General features: G+C 29.6%; 1 protein-coding gene across 1 annotated transcript; it reads right to left on the reverse strand.

Moving 5' to 3' along the window:
- On the reverse strand, window positions 1–26,675 carry LOC136989332 (neurotactin-like). The gene is made up of 8 exons (XM_067287461.1): window positions 26,518–26,675; window positions 20,034–20,276; window positions 6,303–7,212; window positions 6,071–6,225; window positions 1,329–1,477; window positions 1,177–1,248; window positions 919–1,100; window positions 1–611 (listed from the first exon to the last, which is right to left on the reverse strand). Exons 2-8 carry the CDS (start codon window positions 20,273–20,275, stop codon window positions 192–194), a joined length of 2,130 nt encoding a protein of 709 aa, XP_067143562.1. The 5' UTR covers window position 20,276; window positions 26,518–26,675; the 3' UTR covers window positions 1–191.
- Window positions 26,676–27,892: the final 1,217 nt, after the last annotated feature.

A 27,892-nucleotide genomic window follows, 5' to 3' on the forward strand; every position in this document is an offset into this window, starting at 1 on the left:
TTAATTCTTAAAAATTTCCGATAAGTACCAATATTTTGTGCGTTGATGAGAATATTAATAATATATTGAGCACTGACCATCCGCACTTGACTAGCAGCTGTAACATCCGCCAAAGCCTAAATTAGGATGGCACCCAAGGCAAATTTTCGGTGCTTCCACCTGCCAAAAAAAAACTAAAACAATTATTAAATTTAGTTCGCGTATCCATATTTATAATCCAAATCTTCAGGCTTCCAAATATAACAGTTCTTATAGGGTGCTGGATAACTTGTCATACTTTGCTTAATTGTATTAACGTAACCTGTTGATTTCAATGGGGAACCATTAGCGTAAGGTTCGCCATTACGTACAAAATTATAAAAAATGTCTTGAATTACTGATTGGTATGCCTTATCTTTTTCGTTTAATTGAATGTAGTCACTAAGTAAACCAAAAATGGCGACGACGTCAATTCCGTGTATTGCCATTTGTAGTTCTTCAGCTTCGTCGCTCCACTTTAATGGTGCACTGGGTACATAATCAACAACATAAGTATATACGCCGCTGTTGTTAAATTCTGAAAGCATCTCTGAAAGACTGTGGATGGGGCAAGTAATCCTAATATCCGATACCTAATGAAAAAAAGAACAAATTATTTGTGTGGTAAGATTGGTGCAATGGTAAAGGGCGCTTTATTGTCAGTGGCACGTTATCCTATAGGCAAAAAAGGAAATTGCCTGGGCTCTCAGTACAGAACTCAGAGGTCGAGGAAACCAGAGCCAGAAAAATTCCCCCGAAAAAAAATGTCTGAAGTCAATACTGTACGTGGGGCCCTCAAATTTAAATTTGCTCCATGAAGCTATAACGCGCCACTGTGATTGGTGCTCTTTACCATTGCACATTGCACCAATCAAGATGATCGTTATAAACTTTACTTACCATTGTAGCAAATTCGATTTCAGGACTTGAACCTTCTTTCTTATAAAAATTCAATGTGGTTTCAGTCAGATTCGTACCAAAATTATCTAAATGTTTAGTAACGTAATCAGAAAATTGGGTCCAATTCCATGTATTTTTATCCGGAATCTCGATTTTTGGAGCTAATTCTTGAGCTGTGGAACCTTAAAAATTGAATGAAATTTGTTAGTTAAGTCAGATTTTATGAAAATTGATTCATTTAATCAGCTAAATAGTTACCTAAGACTATAGGAACTTGATTAAGATCTCCTTCTTTCCACATGTTGAATATTGAATCATACAAAATGATTCCTGAAAATTATCATTTATATTATTATTTTTAAATAATTATTTTATATTTTAAATAATGCAAATAAATTATCATAATTAACCATCATGAACTATTAATGTTGGATTAGGTTCTTCATTTTCTTCAGGAAGATCTGCAACTCTTTCTTTAAGCCAAAATTTTGGGATTGCTGTAAATACTTCTTCTTCTGTCTTGTTCATTATACAACTGAGAGTCTCGCATTTAATATTCCTATGAAAATTAATAAAAATAATTAATCTTAGACGTAAATTTGACCTATTTTATACAATTTAATTTAATATATTGACTCAAAATTGCATAGGACTGCATCTAAATATAAGTAAAGAACCTGTCTTTGTTAACCTTATGCAAATTTTTTTGAAGATATCGCGAGGAGTGACTAAATGAACGATGAGTAGATAAACATGTTTTCCAAAAATAGTTATAGTTTAGGTCAGAAGAGTTTAAATATAAAATAATCTAACTGACATTTATAAAATCACCTGTTTATACAGAAAACTTTGGCAGTTTTGCCACTTAAAATAATTATTTTTATATAGTTTACCTCGTAAATCTTGTGTAAGAACCTTCATTCTTACAGGGTTAACGTACAATAACCTGTTTATAACAGCAAAGTTAATAAATTGATGTTCTTCCACAATATGAAACCAAAGTAATCTGTTATAAAGTAGAATATCAATCTTTACAAGCTAATAACCTGTAATTATGGAATCGATTTAAGAAAGGGGTGTCAAAGCATCGTTGAGATTACAATTGCTTTGGTGGGATATGGCAAGGCAACACGTAAACGAACTGCCAAAGGGGATGTCTCCTGGAGAAAAACTTTTTTATAAAAAACTTGCCCTTATTTAGGTGTTAGACCCTACAATAGTATCTCAATTATTTAGGGATCGTAGAAAGAAAAAAAAAAAAACCAGTCTAGGAACGTTACTCCTGAGAAATCAAATTCTAGAAAGTTACTCTTCAAAAATTAGATTCTGTAGATATATTTGAATTTATAATGATTCATTAAACACTACTTCAATTTCTGTAATATTTCATTTTTAAGAATAAGCGTCATTTTCTATTTCCTGCTCTAACATATTGTTGGTTTAGATGAGTCAGTACCCTCCATTCCCTTCTGCATTCCAAACTTTGTTTACTTCAAACTCTTGTCATTTTTCTCCCATTCCCTCAATATTTTTCAGTATTTTTATAGAATTTAATTGTGTATTTTTGAAAGACAGTTCTGTTTTCTCTAAATAATTGCATAATCTAATCCGTAATGGGCATCGGGGATTCTCAGAAGGGAGGCAAAAAGAACAAACTGCCAAGGGTTCCCAGGTATTAGCGGCTCTATACAATGTTGTTTTTGTTTACTTGTATAATAAGTTTATAATCTTCTAAATATATATAACTCAAAGGTGACTGACTGACTGACATAGTGATCTATCAACGCACAGCCCAAACCACTAGACGGATCGGGCTGAAATTTGGCATGCAAGTAGATGTTATGACGTAGGCATCCGCTAAGAAAGGATTTTGATCAATTCTACCCCCAAGGGGATATTTGGCATAAAAGATAACATCTAGGATTAAGGCTTTTATGTCCAACAGATGGCGCTAACTTCCGACGACCTAAGTTTGCTTTTCTGTGAGGCATTGTTTTTCTGTGAGAACGGACTAAACCAGATCATTTTCTATCTATCTATATAAATAAAATATAACGTTCGTTTGTTCCTACCGATTCGTTTGAAATTTTGACACAACGTTGCATTCGAATACGCACGTGTTTTTTATATAATATACATGTCGAAATTCCCCCACTGGGGGAAAGGGACAGGATTAAGGCTTACTGTGAAGAACTCGGCTTCTATTTATACTATTTTGCATGCGGTTTTTTGCGTTTTTAATTGCGTTTTAATAGGTACGTCAAGAGAATGTACACTAAGAAGGGATTTTTTTAAAATTTCCTTCACGGGGGAAGTGTTATACATTTATAATAGATACATTTTGAGCCACAACAACGTGTGGCCGGGTCAGCTAGTTACTATATAAAGTCATGAGTTAATACCTTGTAGGTTGACGGTGATAAAAAATTTACTCCTCCTAACTATCAGTAGGAGTAAATTTTTGCAACGGACAACCTACTTCACCTGAAAACTATAATAAACTATAAATATAATGGAATGGCCTCCTACGTAACTATTATTTATTACACATCTTGTCCATTTAATATAAATTTATTTTCTTACCGTTTAAAGAATAACGCGAATCGCTCTTTTAATGCTTCTTTAACAATTTTTATCACGTCTTTTTGCTCATTACCAATGAAAAACCCGAATAATTATACAAAGAATAAAAAAAATATTCATAATTATTTTGAATATTTGATAAATTTAACTTTACATATCTTTATAATCACACCTTCCTGATTTATTTAATTTTAACGCAAATACAGTCGAACCTGTGAACAACGACCACCGACGGGAATGTAAAATAGTGGCCTTTATTTGGAGGTTATTTTGTTCAAAATTTAAAAAAAAAGTTCTCGAAATTGGCCGTTGTTGGGGGTGGCCGTTATCGGAGGTTCGACGGATTCTAAGAAGAATAGTAATTAGGTTATCTTAGGCTATCAAATTAATCTGGAGTTAAAAATGAAAATAACAATAATAAAATAAAATTCTACAAGTCATTCAAAAAAATAATAATTAATTTTTTTAAATTTATACAATGAAAAAGTAAATAAAGAGAAAAGAATAATAATAAACTATAGAATTTTTGAAGTAAAATAAAGTTAAAAGAAAAAAGTAAAAAAATTAATTATATTTTATTTTTTATTGTTTTTACTCTTTTGTTATACTTTCATTAGTTTGAACGAACAATAAACAAAAGCATTAATTGTCAAGTAAATTATTTAAAAGGATTGTTTTATTGCATTCCTCTTAAATTTAATTATAGAAGATCATTACATGAAGATGTGAAATGCTAGACAGTAAAAAAAAATTAATAATAATAATAATAATTTATTAAGCTGTTATCTTTATTTTTAATATCGGAATGTTTAAACGAAGTCGAGAAAAAAGCTGGCAACATTGTTGATGGACTTTCTTAGCATTCTTTATTTGTTTTCATCCCTGATAATTGCTACCATTAAGTCTTCAGATTGGTTCGGGAGATATTAAGAAGGCGGAGGCCATATTTCCCGAACTAAAAGTCCGATTTTCTTGAAAATTTCTATAAACATTTCTACCTTATACCCAAACCACCCTAGAAAATTTCAGAAATTTTCGACAAAAGACACAGGAGTTATTAAGCTCTAAAGCGGGTGAACAAAATCATGCCCCCCCACATACTAACATCCTTACATACATAAAAAGACCACCCCCACTTTTTTGCATTTCTCGACGTTTCGAGGTCCCCGAGTCCAAAAATGTAAAAATTTTGGCTATAGAATTCTTGTTATTTTCCTTTATTTTATAAATTTAATTAATGTGAAATACGTATTATATTGTTTATATTAATAAAGAACATATTATTATAACATATACAAATTTCTTTGATATAATATACGACGTAGAACGAGTGAATACTTCTAATAAACTAATAAGCGAGCCACACAGTATATTATTAAATTGGATTTTTTTAAATGTAATTACCGGTACTGTATTTGTCGGATGTCTGAAAATAGGGTGCGTGTAATATGCCGATGGTTCTTCTTATACGTCAGCATATACGGGAATTATTTTGTTTTGAACGGTTAAAAGTATGGAGAATCATAATTATCGATATTGTTTCGGCTGTATAACGTTGATAATTGCTTTTCTTCATACTTAAGTCCCCTTATTATGACAAGAATCGATAAATGCTTTAATGTGAATGAACAGCACTTTGAAAAATTGTCCTAATTTTTGTTTCTTGCTTTTAAATATTATATTTTGAACGTACTGTACATTGGCACATATATTATATGCTGTTAATAAAATCGTTATATTAAACGTCTAACTGCTTTATTACTTATTCTGCATACATTTATTGGTTAAAGTAAAACGCCAACAAATTAGGAGTCGTCCACACTGGAAGAGAGGGAGAGAGTTAAATTTTATACAGTTTATGCATTTTATTATTTTAAAAAATGATAAAGGTTACGAGAGGGATTAAGTTTTGTTGGATGTCCAAAGAGGGGAAGGAATTATGAAAACTTGGTCAAACTGGTGGGAGGGGGAGTAAAAATGTCAAGAAAAATGCAGACGTAATTTATGGATAGCCCCTTAAACCATTAAGGATATAATCATAGCTGGCCTTATAGGGTTCTATGATGAAACTCACCAATAAATAAGCAAAAGACTAAAACATATTAAAACACAACAAGCAAACAAAAGAAGTCTCGTTATAACTTCAGCAATACGTTCCTCTGTTTACTTTGTAGTCATTATGTGCTATAATTTTATGTCTTAGATACCATTTCTATGTATTAGGAAAGTATCCTTGTCTTTAACTAGGCCTTTAAAAATCCAAACCTTCTCTGCATCATCTATGTTCTCTTTTCCTTTAATTTCTTGCAATAAACACATTCTCTCCCACTCTACAACGCTTCTTTCCTTTAGGCCTTCTAAGGCATTAGCAGGAGGAAACGTCACTTTATATTTTAAATACTGAACAATAAATTAACACGGATTCAAAGCTAAAAATTATTTTCAAAAATATTAATTATTTAATCGATATTTATGTAAGAACAGAGAAGAGTTTGTAAAAGGAAAATTAATAAAGTCATAATATTATATTTGTGAATTGTGAAGATTTGTATAAAAAAGGAAACCTTACTTTAAGAATACAGAATTTTCTTCATTTGTTTGATTTAACGTCTTGTTTGTGAATTTGGCAGGGAAGCCAGTTAACCACACACGATGAAACAGACCGTGACTCTTTCTCGATGACAAAAGTGCTATTGCAGCTGAATTATGAGCAAAAATTGTCACCTAAAATACACAAAAACAAATAATAAATTTCACTTTTAACAAGTTACATTGAATATTTCACAGGATTTCCTATTTACCTTTTCAGGATTTCCACCAAACGCATCGATATTTCTTTGTACCCATTTAAGAGCAGCTAATTGATCGTGCAAACCGTAATTACCGGATATGGGCGATCTTTCTTGTGCAGACAGCAAATCGAGTGTTAAGAAACCGAATATATTGGTTCTATAATTTAAAATTACAAAAACAACATCCTTTTCCTTTGCCAGTCTCGGGTGTGGCCTCCAATCTATATCCTCTTCTGTGTAACCTAGCAATGAACTCCCAGGAATATATACAACAACGGGTTTCTGTTTGGCTCTCGATGGTTCCGGTGTAATTACATCTAAATAAAGGCAATCTTCGCTAAAATTAAGTTCACGGCCCTTAATTGGGGCTTGATAACATAAGTTTTCTGGATACATGGCGTTGTAAGTATCGGACCAACAATCTCTTATATCTGATACCATTTCTGATGGCTTCCAACGTAAATCTCCAACTGGTGGTAAAGCGTAGGGTATACCTCTGAAAACATAAACACCGTGTTCAATGACTCCCTGTACAGCTCCACAGTCCACGTGGGTGACGGGTGCTAGCCTGACTTCCGGTTCGGAACTGGATTTATTTCCTAAAATGCTAGCCAGGGTTATGGCCACTATTACAAATAACACGAAAATACTCCCGAAAATAACCTGTCTTCGTACTGCTCGTGATTGATCAGTTGTTTTTTTGTCTTTGTTATCGTCTTCTGGTGCTCCCTCTTGATCATCCGTAACAGTAAGTGTGACGTCAGTTCCACTTCTGTTCTTCTTCATTTCATCTTCGTCTTTGTTATTTGATGAATTCTGTATTTCATTTTCTTTGGTGTGTACCAGAAGCTCGGTACCGGCTTCCGTATCTTGGAGATCGGCTTCTTGAATTTTCAACTTTTTTCCGCGTTTAAATAATCTGCAAAAGTAAAAATTTAATTATTTTAGAAAATTTTACGCTAAGTTTACAAAAAAATAAAAAATAAAAAAATCGCATTTATTATAAAACTTATGGGTAAATTGTGAATGCCAATGCTCAAAGATTAATGTGGTTATACTGTATTTAATTATAATGTTAAGTAAAAGAAAATTATAATAATGGAGAATAGAATGCTGGAGAAGAAATTTTAACCATTAATCTCTCTTTCAGAGATGTTTATCTGAGAGCATTTGTCTTCATTTAAACATCAGAATTCTTCTAATGATATAAGTTAATTAAAAATTAATGATATAAATGTCACATGCGTTCGTTCAAACTGGATTAAATCGTTTAAATTCTACCTCTATTAGAAATTCTCTGCTACTGTGAATCGATCTGGATTTTTATAATGTTTACTTGAATACAGACGGAAACTCCGTTTTCCCTTAACCATCCTCCAATCAAACTAAGTTACCCCAAGTCACGCGTCCATAATATCAAATTGAAAAGGGGAGATGTAACCCATACTGAAAACCACGCCAAACTAAAAACGATCCATTCCAATTTGGTCACGGGTTCGCGCCTCACCAGTGAGCTGGCCACCTGGAGTTTCCCGGATTTTCTTTACGTGACTAACACCTAAATAAGGGTCAGTTTTCCATAAAAAATCCATCCGGGAGGCACAACCCTTGGCAGATCGCCCTTGTGTTGCAGATCGCTCTCGCGATGTTTGATTCGATCGAACACCCAACTAATGCTCGTAATCACTATAAGTTATGCTGATAACATTACATTTTCTTAAACTATGCTCATTATACAGTACAGTATGCATAATATTAACATTGAATATTGTGTTTATAAAAGAATGCGTGACCGGCGCACGGTAAGATGCGATCATGCCTCTGGGTTCGAACCCAGTTCAAACAGCATATTCTATTATGGGCAATAAGAACCAGAGTATCGTCTCCCATCCTTCAATCATTTTAATAGATCTGGTAGCGGATAAGTTCACGATAATGGATGCAATGTGCCCTGCCGTATGGCTTATAGTATAATATACTGATGTAATACATTACGGATTATAATATAATAGTAATTATATTCTAAATAACATATATTTTGAATGTCTTTCTAATTTAGGAAAAGAAATCTGTTAGATGTTAGATGGTGAAGTTTGATGATGGTATTTCTGACAAGGCAAGTAGACTAAAATAGAACTGTGAGGGAGACAGTTAATAATAATAAATTAGTTTTGGATTTCGCATTTTTCTAACTGTAAAATTTTCGAAAAATTGTGTGGAAAAACACTAATCAATCCTCTAAATTTGATTTTATAAAATAATTTCTATGCTTCATTATGGATATTTGAAGCATTTTTCGAATTGATTTCTGCATTTTGTACTATTATTAAGGTTTAAAAAATGGGATTTTTTAAAAAGAATATTTTGTCATATTTATCTTTATAAATTGCTAATTTCTCTTTTATTGATTACTAAGAACAGTTTTTTAAATTAAACCTTTTTCAGTGTTGGGGAGGATAACGTGTCATAGCATTAAATATAATAGGAAGAATAAAGAATGTAGAATTAATTTCTTATGCAGAACATAATTATATAATAAATAAAATTCTAGAGTTTTGTATTTTCTTTATTTCTTAGATTTGGCACGTAGGCCATCTGCCGACGGGAGATGCCTCCCGGGAGGACTTTCTACAGTGAGGAAAACCCGGAAAACTCCACATGGCCAGCAGGTTGGCCAGGCGCGAACCCATGACCAATTACCAGTGCTCATTGGTTTTATCCACTCGGCCATAAGTGGTCACTCTTCTTGGAATGAAAGAATTTCAAGTTTACAACTCAAATTTTTAATTGTAATCTGGTTTTATTTATTATCTCATTGAAAATATAATATACAATTAAGAAACCTTAACTAAAATTTAGTATTTAAGATTCTAATTTTCTTTAACATTGGCCTGTGGACCTATGGGTGTTTGCTTTCCCGTCTTGTGGGCACTAAGAAGGCCTTTTAAACATACTCATCAGACCTACAGTATGGGTGGCCGGATGGTGAGGGACATGGCCCGACATTTCATTGACAACCCCCCGAAGAATTTTTAGGGTTATTCGACTCTCGGGTTTGATTCCGGTTCCCCAGAGCAGTTTTCTCGATCTTTATGCAAATTTTATCCACCCGAAGATGTTATTTAGCGTCATTACGTGCAGATTCAGATAGAGCCAGAAAGACCAAATGGCCATACTGGTTCTATCTGATTTTGTATATAATGATACACTCAGGTGGACCAGCAAGCTCAAATGACCCTGCTGGGCCATCAAAATTTAGTTTTTTATGTCAAAAATATAATTCTAAGACCTCTTATTTATACAAATAATGAAAAATGATTACGAAAAATGAAATAATTTTGAAGGGAATGGTACAATTTCTTAGTTTCTCACGTGATTATCACTTATCCAAAGGTGTTATTTCCTGTTTACTTCAGCAATTTGAATAAAAATGTCATTTCCTGTTAACCTTAATAATTTGAATAAAAATTAAATAAAAACGGTGAAACTAAATGCAAATTATGGCGTGGTCAGAGTTTGTTGGGTTCAAGGTAATCATTCTAAACTCTTGTTAGACCCTACCATAATTAATATAAGTTATATGCTACTTAATAACGCATTTTAAGTTCATTTCCAGTTGTATTGTCGATAAAGATGCAATTATTTCGTCAGAATTGTGTACAGTTAACGTAAGTTTTACGTCATTCCTATGGGATGATTTAAAATGGCGTCAAAGTAAGGTAGTAAGTATACATCATTCTAATAAAAAGAAAGGTGTATAATTACTACCTTATTTTGATCTTAATTTTAAAATATCTATGGAAATATTTATTATCTTAACTACTTAATTTATAAGTATTCCATAGATTTCTTTCACTAAAAAAAACTTTAAACAATAGTGAACACCTCTAAACAGCGGCCATCTTTTTAGGAAATTTTGTTTTTGAACAAAAACGCAAATAGAATAATCTCCATACAACGGCCTTTTTTAATGCTCCCGTCAGGGTCCGTTTTTCAGAGGTTCGACTGTAGTTTTACATTTTAATTATTTCTCTAAAAACGTATTTCAAAAGTTCTAATAAGGATTTCTTCCTGGACCATAGTTTACCTCACTTCTTCAGCGGTTTCCTTGACCAAATTATAATTTTTATTTTTTTATATATTTCTGTGCTATTTCATACAAAATATAACAATGTTATAAATTCTAATAATATATTTTTTACTAGCAGATATTCCGGGGCGAAAAGTAATAAGGACAGGCATTAAAATGAAAACTACATTAAAAGTTTGGTTATTTTAGCCTACCATTGTTACGTTTATCACGAAGTGTCAAGAGGAGGAGTGAGGTAAACAGGTTCATGGTAGCCTACATTTCCCGCAGGGTCCAAGAGAGTAACTGTGAAAAATTTAGTGCAGATTGGTCAAAGAATTTAGGAGTTGATAGGGGGTGAAATCAGGGGAGGAGTGGGCTGTCCAGGTGTCGTGGTAGTCTATATTTTCCGCAGAGTCCTGGAGAATAACTCGGTCCAGATAGGCAAAAGGGTTTAGAAGCTTACAGAAAACAGACATATAGCAGACATATATATATATAATAAAATACAGGAAAAATTTACAAACTTCATATTATTTAACTGAATTTTTTTTCTTTTATATTTTTGCAATTTAAATTAACTTACGATCTTTATCCATAATAATTTAGTTTTAATGAGATGTTTATCATAAAATGATTGAATTAATGCTGTACATAATAATTATTTATAAGGAAATAAAAAAAATACTTAATTAATCTTTCATGATACTTAGCATCTTTGATGATATCTTTTAAAAGCTGATTCAAATAATGGAAGAATAATTAAAGATTCATTTATTCTCTTAATATGATAACCTATTTTATTGCTTAAGAAGTGCCTATTTATCAATTTATCTTATCAACAATCTCCATTCTATGAATTATATTGGATAAATTATTTAAATGGCTCTTATCTTATAGATTCATGATTTCTGTAAGCGTAATTATTCGGTTATTTCGGTATACCCATTCGAATATATAGGATATATTAAGATTTCTAGATATAATATTGTCAGTTAAGTCTAATTTGTTGAATCCTTATTGTTTTTCTGGGCATCACTTAACAATAGGCATCAACAGTAGAACAAAATCGACACATTGAATTCCTGTGTTACCGTTTGTTAGTTCAGCAGTAATATAAATTCCTTATCGAATATTCACTATAATATATTTTTAGAAAATAATTTAATAAACTAACTTTTTAAAAAATTGTTATAGGTATGGCCATAGGCAATTTAGTGCCTCATATTATCAGCAGCTTCAGATACACACACTTTATTGGTTATTAAGAATCAAATATATAAAGTAGAAGATAAAATTTTAGATTTATGAATTAAAAATTTCAGATTTTGATTATATTGTCAGTTAAGTCTAATTTGTTGAATCCTTATTGTTTTTCTGGGCATCACTTAACAATAGGCATCAACAGTAGAACAAAATCGACACATTGAATTCCTGTGTTACCGTTTGTTAGTTCAGCAGTAATATAAATTCCAACATTTTGCTTTAGTATACGTCACAGTTGATTTAAATAAGGCAGATAAAAAGAAAAAGGGTAGGAATTTCACTTTAACTGCACGAAATTTTTCAAAATTCCTTCATCTTTTCTGACTTTGAAAAGGGAAAATTTCGATAAATAACTCAATAAAATTAATTTATGTTAAATTAATTTATAAATAATTAGGAATTTAATAGAGATAATACAATAATAATTTAGTTTAGAATAACTTTTTTTCGCTGAAAATCCAATTTAAAATTTAAATTAACACTGTATAAAGTGAATTAATTTCTTAATCTTTTCAAAAGATTTTCCAGATAAATATATATTGCAACGTGCTTATAATTATTACGACAAAAAATATATTCGTTTTTACAAAAATATTTTAGAATATTCAAGGTATTTATTTATAGAAAATTACTTTATCTACGTATGAACGGCATTAAACATTTAAAAATCATTACAAGTACATAAAAATTTGAATTTTAATCATGGCGTTACGTAAAAAATTAATATGAAAAATCATATATTTTCATATAAAATTATAATTTAAAATATTATTCCGCCTGTTATTTCACTAAAATTATAAATATGTGAAAGTAATCTTCAGCTTTTATAACGATCTTCTTGAAAATTTTTCTAAATCGCTCTTGGATCACGATCGATTTGTATCGATATGTATTGATCTAAGTGTAGAACGATATATATATATATATATACAGTAGTTCAATATCCCTACTTATCCTCTATTTTCCGGCTGTTTGTCTGGCCGTTTTCTCTTAAAATCAAATAGTATAACGAGGTGGAAATAATTGATCGTGATGAAACAATTCGTAGAAATCGAAACAATGATTCATACAGAAAAAAAACTGTATTATAATAAAGAAAAGTTCAAACAAATAATTGGTACCTCCTGCCCTCAGTCTTTCTAAATCTGGTTTCGACTTTCATTTATCTAACTCCATTCACGAGATTAAGGAAAGACAGACAGACAGGCGGTCTGCAATTTAAAAATTGCAATCCAATTAGCCTGAATTTAATGAAAATTTCAAAGTTAAATCATTGCAATTTTATTTTTATATAACTAAATATAATTTTTAAGTTTAATCTTAATAATATTCCTTACAAGAACTTGAAGACGTTACTTTAAAGAAAAATCCATTCTTTGTCCCGATAAAGTTCCTTGAAAGACCTCGATGAACGAATTACAACGATAATTATTTTAATTTAAAATAATTAATTAAGCTTTATTAAAGTACTTTTTACGAAAATTAAATAGAATTCTCGTTAATAGATCATTAAAATAATTAATTACCATATCAAATGCCATTACTAATTCATACGTGTCAACCTACTCTTAAAGTATGTCAAAACCTCTCTTTATTTGGAACAAATTTACAAACAATACATTCTCGATTCTCTTATCAAAATATCTAAGAAAAAAATAGCATGAAAAGAACTGATTTTCGAGTAAAATTATAATTATTTTGAGGTAAAACTTAAATATTTGTTTTAAATCTAGTTGATGTTGAAATGCTTCATGGTCTAATCTTTGTATGTAGCATTAATACAACATTTTTTAATTCAAATGATTGAAATTTAATATATTTTTTATTAAAAAATAACAATTTATAATCATTTTTAAGCTAAGAAATATTATTTTGAAATTTTTGATCGAATCCCTATCACAGGGAGGTCAGCAAATTAGCTCGTGCCTTAAAACCATTCGTTGTCCAATAAATTTCTTGCGTATTAAGAAAAAGTTCTTGCGTTTTTTGGCCAAATTTTAATATTTAAAAGTATAATACAACTTCTTAACTCTACGTTGTAGCTTTTAATATACTGGAGGACCAGATAAGTGGCCAAAGTCTCTCTCGACCTTTGAGAGTCCTTGGTTTAAACATGAATATTCAATATGAGTTAATTCTATTATCTACAGAGGTACTTCAATAATTAATTCTCGTGTTTAAATGTACAAAACTTCTTCTATAAGATCTTGTTTAGCTTAAATTGGCATTTTTAAAGATGAGAATTCGCTATTGAATGCCAGTTTATTGTTTTCAATACATTGAAGAACCTCAAGAAGCCGAACAGCTTGTCGACTTCTAAGAGACTCTGGTTAAAGAGAAATACAATATATATAGAGAGAGATTAAACTAACACTTATTATTATATATATATATTGAATATTTCTGTTTAAACCAGGGCATCTCAAGAGTCGAGAAAGACCCAGCTTCTGGAGGGTCTTCAATATATTAAAAACAAGGCATTTGAAACCATTGTATATTTTTTAACTAAGAAAATTTAGAAAGAAATAAAAATTATTTTTTCTTAATATACAAGAATTATAACGGAATGAACTCCTGTGAAGACTTCCAACAGTCATAATGTATGTACGATCTTTCTTGTCCCTGTACGATCTTTCTTGTCGCAACTTCAATTTTCGCATATTTTAATACTTCCGATTTAACTTTTCGATGTTTAATTTTCAAATTGAATAATAAAAACAATTTAATTTTGAAATTTTCTAGTTTTAGAGACGAGAAACTTGAAAATTAAACTTAAAAGAAAAGGAAAAAAAATCAATCTTTTCCATAGTCTGATGCGAAAATCTCATCGATTTACTGCTTAAAGAAGAAAAAAAAAAATTGTGGATGTTAACCTTGAGTCAACACCTGCAAAATTTTGTATAGAATATAACGAAATCATTACAATGCAGGAATGTTTTTAAAAATGCGTGACTAAATATTATAGATCTTAATAAATGTATATCGAATATCCTGAAATATTCATAAAAAATGCTTCTGTAATTTTATACAATTATAGAAAAATCCACTCTTTTATATAATTAATTCTATAGAAAAATAGTAACAAAAATTATTTCTATACTAAAAATTATACAGGAATTTTCAGGGTAAAAATTAGAAAAATTCTTAAAAATTTCCTTAATTATTTTATGAATGTAGATCTATAATATTAATCGTTCTTTGAAGGAAAAAAAAAATGATTATTTTATCCAGGATAATGTTCTGTAAAGGAGTAGAAGGATTAAAATATAATGAAGTTTGGTTATCAATTGAAGATTTTCATTATAAAATAGAAATTAAAGTGAATATTCTAATTAATAAAATATTAATGGAAGAAGTAGAAGGAAGGAGTGAAGAAGGAGATAAAATATCAAATTTTCTAGATTTTTTAATTTTTTAAAAGCAATAATTAATTATTTTTAAAAATTATTCATTTGAATTCTGTTTTAATTCAAGATTGTGAACATTCTGATTATTAATAGCAAAGTACATTATTAAATTTTAGGAAGAAAATACATTATTTAGATAACATTTATAAAAAATTAACATTTAAAATTAATTTTTGATATATATAATACTACTAAAATGACAAATAATTGCTGTAAGTAGCAAAAAACATATGTTTTATTGCTTCAATAATAATTACAAGAGTTATTTAAATCCTGCTTAAATTAATTGGGTGTAAAATTGCCATTAACCTTTCTTTTTTTCTGTTCATGACCTGTTCATAAATGGTAAATACTTTAATGAAGTTGTATTGATTTTTTAGAATTGTCTGCAATTTTTTTTTATTATTACTGTTATTTATTTTTCAAAATGAATCTTTAGACATCAAATGTTTATAATAATGAATAATATGATTAAAATTTAAATAACAGAATTAATTAATCAAATGTTAATTCTGTTAACAAGCAATAATTATTATGAATTAAACTCTTGAGCCTTTTAAATGGTGTATTTGCTATCAATTTTTTTAAAAGTAAGTCTCTCACTTATCAAAATTATGTCAATTCTATTAGTTTTTTTGGATTATTTTTATTGATACATGTCCTTACAGAAACATTATATAAATTCAAATACTAAAATAATTAAATATTATCACTTCACTGAGATATTTCAGATTCTATAATTTTTTAGACAATTTCCGAATTCTAAACAAACTTTATAGTTTAAATTAGCATTTAAAGTATGCACTATAATGTTTTAAAATTTGCTATATTAATTAATTTTTCTTTAAACTATTAAGAATTAGCACATTAAATATTTATTAATAGTTAATATGAGCAGTTATGTTACTCTATAGTTTCAAGTAACACAATAAAAGTTACCTCACAAATAATTATATATATATGTTACTTTATTATTAAGAAAACATATATATCTATGTTTTCTTAATAATAAAGTAACATATATATATATAATTATTTGTGAGGTAACTTTTATTGTGTTACTTGAAACTATAGAGTAACATGAGAACAAATGTTCTAGCCACATCCAGAGAGATTTCAGTGCAGAGTGACTCTTTCTGATTTTATTGATCTGTAGTTTGTTTTTACAGAAATTTTATAATGTTTCAGAATAAATATCACTGATATTTTTATTATAAAAATACAGTTTATACATAAATAAAGTGAAGAATTTGATAAATAATATCATTTTCTTCAGGTCAAACAATTACAGTTTTCACATAAAGCTTTATTTTATATTAAAATTATTTGTTTAAATATTATCTATCCATTGTTTTAACTGTTTTAAATTTATATACAATACAATGTTATCATAAAAATATTTTTTTTTAAAAAATTGTACAAATAATAAGCATTGAAATCAGACAAAACTGCTTGGGGCAAAATAAGATGTGAATGGATAAAATCAATCTAATTGTAAAGCTAACTCTATATAAAGATCTATATTATAATAGAAACCATAAATTTTAAAGGATAAAATTATTATAAAAATAGTATTAACAGATGATAAGCCAATTATAATAATACTTTAGCATTTTTCTTGTCTAGTTACTAGTTGGAAGCCATTAAAAATCATGGAACAAATTTTTAAAATTAATTATTATTATTTTTGAAAAATATTATAAATAATTCTCATTGAGCTATATGAAGGGCCTTTTCTATGGCCTAGCTATATAGGGTTGGACTTAGACTTGGGCCCTAAGCTATAACATAACAGGCCCTTCTCCACCAAATAATGATACATATAAAATGTGAGGCCCTAAGCTGCAACTTTTTTAGCTTGTGTGCAAATCCGCCCAGGCTACATTTTACATTAAACTATTTCCTATGATAAAACAGAATTAAATTGTTGCTAGCAACCTAATTGCATTACAATAAAACCTGTCCAAGACGGAGACCTGCCTAAACGGGAAAAATTCTTCGGAACGGAGCGATTTTCTATGTTAAGAAAAAAATACCCGTTCAAAGCGGAAACCTGCCAAACAGGAAAGAATATTCGGTACCGTGGGATTCCGCTTTACGAAGGTTTTATTGTATGTAGTTAATACTGAAGCAAATATCCATGGCAATTAGCTTGATACCATTATGCTTCAATAAACAATACACTAAATTTAAATACAGATTAGTAATTTAGTAGCGTTTTTTCTTTGAAATTCTGATTTTGAAACGATTAACAGCTCAGTATAATATTTATCTATTTACCACACGATATATATAGAGGCCTACAAGGAGAATATGACCATATTAATGAAGGATTGTCACGGGATCAACTACATCAACGACAATTGATTTCGTGAGAGATCCTCATAAACACAAATATGTTTCCCTAGTGAAATCGGAGAGGTTTACGCAATAGAATCATCACTGATAAGGTAAAAATATTCTTCAAGTATCCTCCATTTTAAATTGCATTCATTCTTATTATAATTTGCAGAAAATATTTAAAATTCAATCAGGCCGATAGCAATTTAAATCAACACTAATTAAATGGTTATATATACGGTAAAACTTACCGTAATCAGAACCCGAACTAAAAGGAAACCTGCCTAAAACGGAAAAAATTCTTTAGAACTGAGTGATTTTCTGTGTTTAAAATAAAAACCTGTTCACAACGAAAACCTATGTAAACGGCCGAGCCTTTTTCTGTGTTAAAAAAGAACCCGTTTAAACTGGAAACCTGCCAAACCGAAAAAATTTGGTACCGTGCTATTCCGGTTTGTACAGGTTTTACTGTATCTTGTGTATCTAGACATTGTTTGAAATTTTTATCTCAGTGTACGCGATAGATCTATACTCCGTTTCAACGTCCTCTGAAAATCGTGAGATTACTCTTAATTTAGGATTTATTGGATGGTAAATACTGTAATAAATTCAAATTTATTACCAAGTTTTCTTAAAGAATTGCATAAACTTGAACGTTTACAAATATTTATTTAATTCTATCAAAATATCAGTCGAACCTTCAATAACGATCACCTGTAAACCTCCAAAATAACCTCCAAATATGGGTCATTTTTATGTTCCCGTTTTAGTGACCGTTGTTCAGAGGTTTAACTGTATATGAAATTGAACTGTATTCACAATCACGTTGTTACAATATAAATAATTACAATTAATCAAATATAAGGAAATAATCGATAATAAATTACTTCATTTTTCTAATTTTATAACGATTCACTAATATCATAGCTTCTAGTGCGTTTTATAATAATATAGTAAAACCTGTCTAAAAAGAAACCTAAATAGAACGAAAACCTGCCTAAACGGAACAATTCTTCGGGACAGAGCGATTTTTTGTTTAAAAAACCTGTTTAAAACGGAAAACTGCTAAACCGGAAAAGATACTCGAGACCTCGTGATTCTGGCTTACACAGGTTTTACTGTATAAAATGGTTACAAGTTTAATTTTACTATTAGAAATTTGGAGTTATAAAAATATGTTTTCTGCTCTTTTTCCAATTTAAAAAATTCCTATCTAAATATAAACATACACCGTAAAACCTGTGTAAACCGAAATTCCGGTTTACACAGGTTCTACGGTGTATGTTTACAGTAACGATTATTTTTTCCGGTTTGGCAGGTTTACATTTTGAGCAGGGTTTACTGTATATATTTTTGGTAACAATGTTTTGTATTTATATTGAAAGTATACACTTATGAGATCATTCTTCAATAAAATATGGACCTTACCATTAACAAAAGGTTGTCCCCTCTACTCTAAACTCTAAATTTATTCTGAGAATAGTCAAAATTTATTCCATAATAATTCTATATATATATTATAATATAAATTCTATAATAATATTTCTGTATATAAAATGTCTTCTATAAAATTTCTTTTATAATATAATATTTCTTATACAATAATTCATAAATAATTTAATAATTTCAATATTATATTATACAGTAAAACCTGTGTAAGCCGGACTTGAAAACCGAATATTTTTTCCGCTTTAGCAGGTTTCCTTTTTGAACAGGTTTGGTTTAAATACAAAAAATTGGAAGGTTTCCGTCTTATTCGGATTCCGTTTTGAACAGGTTTTACTGTATATTATGTTACCAATTTTATTATTATAATTAATAATGCAATTAATAATTTCTTCTATAATTTAATATAATATTTCTATAAGAATTTATTGTATAATATGATCAATTTAAAGGCATTTATTTTCAAGGTGATTTTAATGACATTTAGGTTTTATCATCATTTACTAAATTGTAATCATTTAATAAGATTCTTAAAATTAAGCTTATAATAAATACTTTTAATACTAAATTGATATTGTTTATTTTAATTAATAAAGAAAATTTTAAGTAAATTATTTTAAGAATTTAATTATAAATATTTACAAACTTATAGAACTAAATTACTCCTAAACTTAATTTTTAATTGAAATTAAAAAATGAAATAATTGTAATTAGCTTAATTAGAATTAGATTTTCAATAAATTTATCACAATTTATGAAGTTTATAAATTTAAAAGAGAAAATAATTAAAATTAGCTTTATTAGAATTAATTTCTCAACAAATTGATCGCAGTTTAATTGACTTATTTCGATGCTCCGGCATCCTACTTAAAAGGTAGTAAGGTCGGATGCGGGATGGAGAATTGTTTTTCTATAATATATGCTTCATTAATCATTTAGCTATTTATATATTCTACATATTCATAAATTATTATTTCGACAATAAAACATTTTTACAAGTACTTGCATGACATGCAAATTAAATTGCTATTACTTTCAAAAAATAACGTGTCTGCTAAATAATGGCGAATATATGAATTTTAAAACATCAATATCGCGCCATCTGTCGAGCGTAATCGGAAACAATTTTCGACACTTAAAAATCAAACTTAGCGCGTAAAACGGGGGTGGAAAATACGTTAAATTATGATTTTTATGCACGTTAAATCTTACCTATTCCATAATTTTAATTTAGGACTTTTTTGAGTGCAGTTTTCAGTCTCTTCTTCTTCTGGTTCCTCCTCCTTGTCTTCTGTGACTGAATCTTGAAATTTCTCACCGTCCACTTCGTCCTTCGTCGATTCTTGTTTCTCCAATTCTTCGCTAAGTATCTGTTCTTTATCTGGACTTTTACTTTCTCGAGTTTCTTCCTCCGGTTGAGAAGAGACATCTTGATCTTCAGCCTCCACTCCCATCCTACGTGCGATAAACAATAGCTTATAAAACTTTTCAACAGATAAAAAACAGCATAAAAATTTGTCTTAAACAATATTTAAAAAAAAACAATGTTGATTTAAGTGTAACTGTTTGTTTAACTATTTCGTAAATAATGGCCTCCCGCTTATCATTCAGCAAAGGTTGATTGCATTAGGGATTCCAATTTGACCTCTGGAAAATAATGATAATTTTCTTATTTTCAAACACCTGCTAAGTTCCTTCCAGGCTATTGGACAAAACATCATTTTTCTTACGAGTTTCTGATGAAGACATCAGGTGCTTTCTTGCATAAACTATGTATCGCAGCACTGACGCAACACATTAACAGTATAATATCCACCTGGAATAAATCTATATAAACCCATTGCTTTTTTAATTCACAATTAAATTGCCGTATAAAATATTATAAAAGTTAATTGTAAAGTGAATTAAATTCATCATTTTTGAGTTAATTTAATGAAATTTTACACAATCGAATTTTTTTTTTAAGTGTATTGTTGTTATAGTGTGAGAAAATGCCCCTGAATTTTGCGCTAATGCTTACACTTTTAATAAGAAATTAGCGTATATATGTAGAATTTTCGTAGTGTATTTTTATTTTACATCACAATAGTCGTTACAGTACAACTTGGGGCAGCTGTAAGTGACGTCATATCTCGTGACCAATCAGTTCCAGGAAATGATCACGGACGGAAACGAAGCTCTGTATTTCAGCTGCATATTTCTGTCTCCTTTTTATTTATCTTTTAAATAAAAATTTGGAAGTAAACAGCCTAATAAATTTTCACTTACATTTTCATTTATTGGAGAATAAAGAATGGAAACAGATTTTTAACTGTTCGTTTATTTTGTTTCTGTTTAAAGAAACAAGCGAATTCACCAACAATCCTGATGGGTTTTTCCACAATAGATTCCACACTCGTACTTTTCAAATAGGAATTCAGATAAAACAGTTTCTATTTTCAAATTCTTATTAGTCTTCTTTCAACGGATGTTAAAGCTAAACGAAGAAGAAAGAGGGTTTGTCCCTCTCGAGATACGTTCCTACTTATTTTTAGAAGAGTCGGAATATTCTTTTTGGCATTTGGCAGACAGTAAAAAAGATTCCCCCGCTGGTGTCTAACTGAAGAGGGAAAAAAAACGAAAAGAAAAAAAATCCCCAAGTTAATTCTTTATTTATTAAAGCAATTTTTCGTCTTTACCACGAGAAGAGAGGGAAAAAAATCGGAAAAATTGCAGCCAATGTCATAAAACTTTACAGATTATTCTTCTGGATAAACGGAATTAATTTCGCGTAAACACTGTTTTAATTAGAGAAGAAATTCGTCTAGCAAATTGTAAAATTTGAATTCGTCTAAACAATTTTAGAAAATGTTTAGGGAATTAGATAAGACGGTTGTGAAACGGCGAGGATCTTTTCTAAGATTGTGTAACATGACCTCAGTTGGTGGGACAGAATGGGCTTTTCTATCAACGTTGTGGGGGACACGAGAGGAGTTTTTAACTCGAAGAATCTTCAAGACTAAACAAAATCCGTTAAGCTTTGACGAGGGAGGCGCGTGGGATGACGTTGTACCACCCTAATAGAGAGTCCATCCCTTCTTGACATGATTGTTGATCTATTTCGTGACCTGTTACGTCGTAACTAATGCAGATCAAGATATTGCTATTGCATGATATATATATATATTTTTTTTTCCCAAGAAGAATAAAATCCATTGTGTAAAATGACTTGTAGTTTATTTCTTTTACAGATAACGTTACTCTTAAAACATCTGATTCGTCTTATATTGATACTTCGTGCAATTGCAAAGGATGATATCCAATAGCAATTAAGATAATGCGAATTTCAACAGAAGGCAATTATTTTAAATGAGATTTTTAAGTATATTATGTACAAAAATAATTAATAAAGCAAAAGTATTTAATTCTTTTGGATTTTCTGGGTGTTTTTTTCCTTTGGAGTAAAGCAAAATTTGAACATTGTGAATAAATTTGAAGTTTTTATGAAGTAAATAAACAAGGTTTTTATTAATTGTTTAATAATAATAATAATAATAATAATAATAATATTTTGAAGTTAATTTTAATTGGTTTACCCACGCGAAGCAGGGGAGACCCTACTTAATTTATAATGCGAATGTTGAATAAGAAGGATCTCATTTTAAACAATTATAGCAATGTTTGTATTTGAATTAGGCGACACTTCACTGGTTAACTGAGCTTTTGGCCACCCTGAATACAATTAAAATTAAATTTTAATTATAGAAATAAATGAAAATAAGTTAAGAAAATGTAGACTATTAATTAAGCATAAGTAAACTCGTTATTAATAGCTAATTAGCATAAAATATTCGTTGAATATCGAATAATTAAGTAAATTTGATAGGAGTATTTGTATTTAAATAAGAAAATACTTCTATCAAATTTATAGGATTATAATTATTTATAGGAAAGATTATAATTATAAAGTTTCGATTATATTTAAGCATTTTATTAGTTAATTACATTTAAGAAAAACTTTGAAATTTCGAAAATGAAGAAATAATGAAATTATTTTTTATATATTTTTTTCAATTGATTTTCCATTTGATCTCACTTCACTCGGTCTACTGCTCACACTCAAAATGGAAAAATGATAGATGCTATTTTTAGAAACGAATTCATCGATACTGTCTCGAAACTTTCTGTTTTTATATAAATAAATAATGAATAACACGTAATCTTTTAAGAGGAAAACGGTCGAAAATAGCTTCTTGAATAAATTAATAACTCTGAATTTATAAATTAAAATTTTTTGGAAAGACCACGACCCGTGTATAACGTTCTCTTATTTTGAAAAAGTGGAAAAATCTTTCAATATTTATTTTAAAAATATCTTCGAAATTATATTTTCCTACAGTAAATCTTAGATCTTTCTTAATTTCTTTTGATTCTTTTTCTTTAAATCAAAGGATAAAGGATTAAATAAGTATTAAATTTGAGAGCTTGCTCACTACAAAACACCACACTACCAGAAGCTCTACCAAATCCCTACGTTCTGCGTGGCTACACTATATATACCCTGGTATAACGCGGACGATAGTGCCGCAGAAATTCGTTCCTTTTCATGCTATATCGAGTCTACACGGGGTGGTCAAAAAGACACCTACCGTAAAGCATTAAAAATTACTAGGTCATACTGTATACAGCGTAGGAACCAGCCTTAAAAACGAGTTTGCATTGTATTGACACACGTTATATCGAGTCTACGGTGTATTTTAAGTAATATAATGCTGTCTATTCAATAAAATGCTGTTCATCATGGTGATATTTAAGAATAATAATGAATAATGTATCGTGTACAGCGCATGGAATTCATAATAAGGAATACTAATTATAATTAACTATTATATATTATACTATAAATTAGAGATTAGAAGGGAAAGGATTAAAAAATACAGTAAAAATTTATTATTATTTACGAATTTTATGAGAAATATTCAGCAAGATAACATTAAAATTATGAAAGAATAAAAGATGAAAAGGTAGACTTTATTAACCGAAAAATATGCAGATTAATTTAAACAAGTAATCATATTTTACTATTTCGTAATGATAATTATCTTATATTTTAATTGTTATTATTATTATTATTATTATTATTATATATGTCAAAAGAATTTCGTTATTTAACAGTTAACTAACTTTTGGGCCAACCTATATACAGAGGCCAAAAGTCGGTTAATTATTGCACACATTAAATTGACCTCGTTTGTATACTTTATATGAAAAAAAATGAGATTTCTACATACAAATTGGGCCCCTTTTAGCACACTCGCGCATTACTGAATTGTTGGCAAAAAAAAAAAAAAAAAACATGGTTACGTGAGTTTTGGGCTGTAGCGTAACTAGAAACGATATTAGGGGGCTCTAATTAGAACGTGCAAACCTTTTTTTTTACTCCCTGTATAACTGTGGAGCCTCTAGAGCTGTGGATAAAAAGTGAATTCTTAGATATATTTTGTATATACTGTGTAAAACCTGTAAAACCTGTAAAACCTGTAAAGTAAAACCTGTGTAAGCCGGAATCGCGCGGTACCGAGTCTTTTCCGGTTTGGCAGGTTTCCGTTTTGAGCAGGTTTTACTGTATGTATTCAAATTTTACTCTACTTATTATTATTTTTTCTTAATTTATTTCTTTACGAGAGTAAGAGGGCTTCTGGCTACTGCGAGAGGGGCTCCAAAAGCATTAGGCCCTCCAGAGATCTACTGCTTTTGAGGCCACCCTTTATATTCTCAATATTAAATTTATCGAAGAGTAGATAACTTCCTCATTTCTTTTAAAGAATTTATTACTACTGTATTATTATTTTTTAAAGATTTTTAAATGAGATTTTTATGATTTTAGAGCCGTTTGATTCGGGCCTCAGACAAAAACGGACCTTTAAAATTACCTTTAAAAATGCTAAAATAATATATAAATTATTATTTCTTTTGATAAATGATGAAAATTCTGGTTTTATGTGTGTATTTTTTAATGTTCTCGAGAACTAGAGCGATATTTGTGAATGGATCCTCCTTTATTCTCACCCTCTCAAGCCACAAGTTACAAAATATTTAATTTAAAATGTGAAAGAATCGATTCCAAAATAATCATTTACATTATTTATATAATAATTATTTATAATATAAAATTTATTTTGAAAAATTTTATTGAATTCGCGAGACATAACGCATTATTGCTTGGTGAAAATGGGCATCGTTTTTCTACATCATTAAAACTCCCAAAATATCGTAATAATCTTAAACTCTAACTACAATTAAGCATTTGATTAAAAAATAACAAAACCGCTTAATTAAACAACGTAAAAATCAATAATTTCGTAACAAAACTCGCCTCTATTCCACATGAAAAAAATCAACAAAGTATGACTTTCATGCTTAATGCCAATTAACCATAAGGTAAGTTATGCATTTAGTAGTCAATGGCGGATACTAAAACCATGAAAGTATGGGATAATAAAGGTGTAAATCAGTTTTAGTGATTTTAAAAAGAGGGGAAAGGGAAGAAGAAGAAAAAAAAATCCATTTCCATTCGGACGTTCTCCCCAGAACCAGTCTGGTGTTGTTCCCCCTACGTTAGTGGTGACTCATCGATGCCTACGGGGCAAGTGGACCAAATATGAGACAACCAATCGCATTGAAGAAATTCTGGTGAATGGCTTCTAATACCGTAATTATAACTGTCAGCGGGGAAGAAAGCGGGCTACAAAATGATAACGAGGAAAAATATTGTATTAGAAGACCATTGTTCGCAGGGAAAAGTACACGCGCTTTTTTTATTTCCCAGCAAAAATGCCAATATTTCTAAACCTTAACCATGGTATAAATTAGTTTCTATCAATTATTCTCGCGTATTTTTAAAGTTAATTTTACAAGAAATTCGCGCGGTATGGTTCTTGGGGGATTTATGCAAATTCCTCTGCTCTGAGGATCACCAATGGTTATAAATATCAGTTTTTTCTTGTGAAGAATCGGGGATATACGTAATCCGGGGAAGAAAATTGACAAAGCCGTGCAAGAGGGAGTGAAATGGGACAGAAAAAAAGCATTCTCCGCATATCTGAATGACGGAAAAAAAGCGCACACTAGCGCTTTTCAAGTACGAAATCGTCGAAAATCTATTAAAATATAATACTAACTACCGGAGAAATATTCGATTCTCCAAGAGAATAATTAGAAAAAAAAAAGTCTAAATAATTATAATTAAATGCACAGTTAAATTAAAATTAAATAACCATAAAATCCCCCCTTTTATTATTTATTTATCTATTAAAAATCTATAAAATATAAGATAACCGAAGAAATATTCGAATCCTTAAGAGAACAATTATAGGAAAAACAATATACAAACAAGTCTAAATAATTATAATTTAAAACCCCTTTAATTATTTTATGAATAAAGAAAGTATAATATAAATCTAGTTTACAGCTTGTATATTATATACACTATATTAAAATATTCTAAATAAATTTACAAATAAGAAAATTATCATATAATAATTTTATATATGGATAAATATTTATAAGCGTTATATTTATATTTATAACTAAGTGATACCACGAAACCATTGGGATTAGGATGCATGGAGTCTTCTCTTCATCGAAGTCTTTGTCTCATTTATCCATAAACAGAATATAAAAACAATAGGAGAAATTTGAAAGGCGTACGACTTACTTGTTTATTAAATAATGAAACTGGAGGGTGGAAAAAATTTTCTAATGAAAGCCAAAGGGGATCAGTCTGTTGAAGGTTCTTAAGACACTACAAGATGAACGGAAAGATCCAAATGTAGGAGTGCTGGAGAGACGCCGATATTCGCTTTCATTTCAAAACCTTGCTGGCTGTGACGTCACGCGGGATACCCCCTTACTGCCATCTGGTGTAGCCATTAGGAAGTAGTTTAAATGTTTATGAAATGCGATAAAACCTGTGTAAACCGGACTCGCGCTGTACCGAATACGTTTTTACCGGTTTGGCAGGTTTCCGTTTTGAACGGGTTTCTGCTGTATTGATTTACAATTTAATTAATTGTATTCGTGTGTTAGTTTAAGTTATAATGGGAGAAAATTTAGCTTTAGTTGAGATTTTTTTTTAATAATATATTTAATTTAAGGAATATTTTTTAAATAAATTTAATTTTATTTGGTTATAAATTATATAATTAATATTTATTTTTTCAGGACGATTTTTCTTTTAATTCCAGAGGTAGACATTACTAATGTAGTCCGTCCGTCCTTCGTTAATCTCGAGAATGGAGTTGGATAGATGAAAATCGAGATCGGATGTGGAAAGTTTAGGGCCGGAAACTCCGATTAACCGTATACGAATTTTCAGTCTGGACCGGAAGTCATGTGATTTTTAAATAATAAAAAAGTTTAAATTGTTGTTTATAAAATAATCTAATCTAATTAACTACAAACGCAAGTGGTTTTGTGTCATTTATATTTGAGAATACAGTAAAACCCGTCTAGAACAGAACCTGAGTAAAACGGTAACGTGCCTGAACGCATAATCTTCAGCACGTGGGATTCCGGTTTACACGAGTTTTACTCCACTTCTTTAAAACGATAAATAAGCAATTTTCTTGAAATAAAGTGCAGAAAATTATATTAAACATTAATTATTATAAATAATAGATACAGTAAAAAACCCTATCTAAAACGGAACCTGAATAAAACGGATAAATTCTTCGGAACAGAACCATTTTATATGTTTAAAAAGAAAAACCTGTTCAAAACGAAAACCTGACAATACGGAAAAGTATTCGGTACTGTGCGATTCCCGTTTACACAGATTTTACTGTACGTAGGTTAATTTGTTTAGTTAATTAATTGACTCCAAATATTAACAGATAAATATATTTTTATACAGTAAAACCTGTGTAAACCGGAATCACGCGGTACGAGTATCTTTTCCTGTTTGGCAGGTTTCCGTTTCGAACAGGTTTTACTTTAATAATAAAAAAAAAAACAAAAAAAGAATTAGTTAAATCTATTTTAATTTTTATCCTAACTTTAAAATATTATTAAACGTATAAAATAATAAATTG

This window comes from Centruroides vittatus, unplaced genomic scaffold (genome assembly GCF_030686945.1).
Source record: "Centruroides vittatus isolate TY-2023 unplaced genomic scaffold, ASM3068694v2 scaffold_464, whole genome shotgun sequence".
In the NCBI taxonomy this organism is placed as follows: domain Eukaryota; kingdom Metazoa; phylum Arthropoda; class Arachnida; order Scorpiones; family Buthidae; genus Centruroides; species Centruroides vittatus.

Coding starts and splice junctions, on each gene's coding strand:
- LOC136989332 (XM_067287461.1), bottom strand. CDS start 20,275: ATGGGAGTGGAGGCTGAAGATCAAGATGTCTCTTCTCAACCGGAGGAA. Junction 1,478..6,070: donor GAAAATTCTGTATTCTTAAA/GTAAGGTTTCCT, acceptor TAATTTTCATAG/GAATATTAAATGCGAGACTC. Junction 1,101..1,176: donor TCAAGTTCCTATAGTCTTAG/GTAACTATTTAG, acceptor TCAATTTTTAAG/GTTCCACAGCTCAAGAATTA.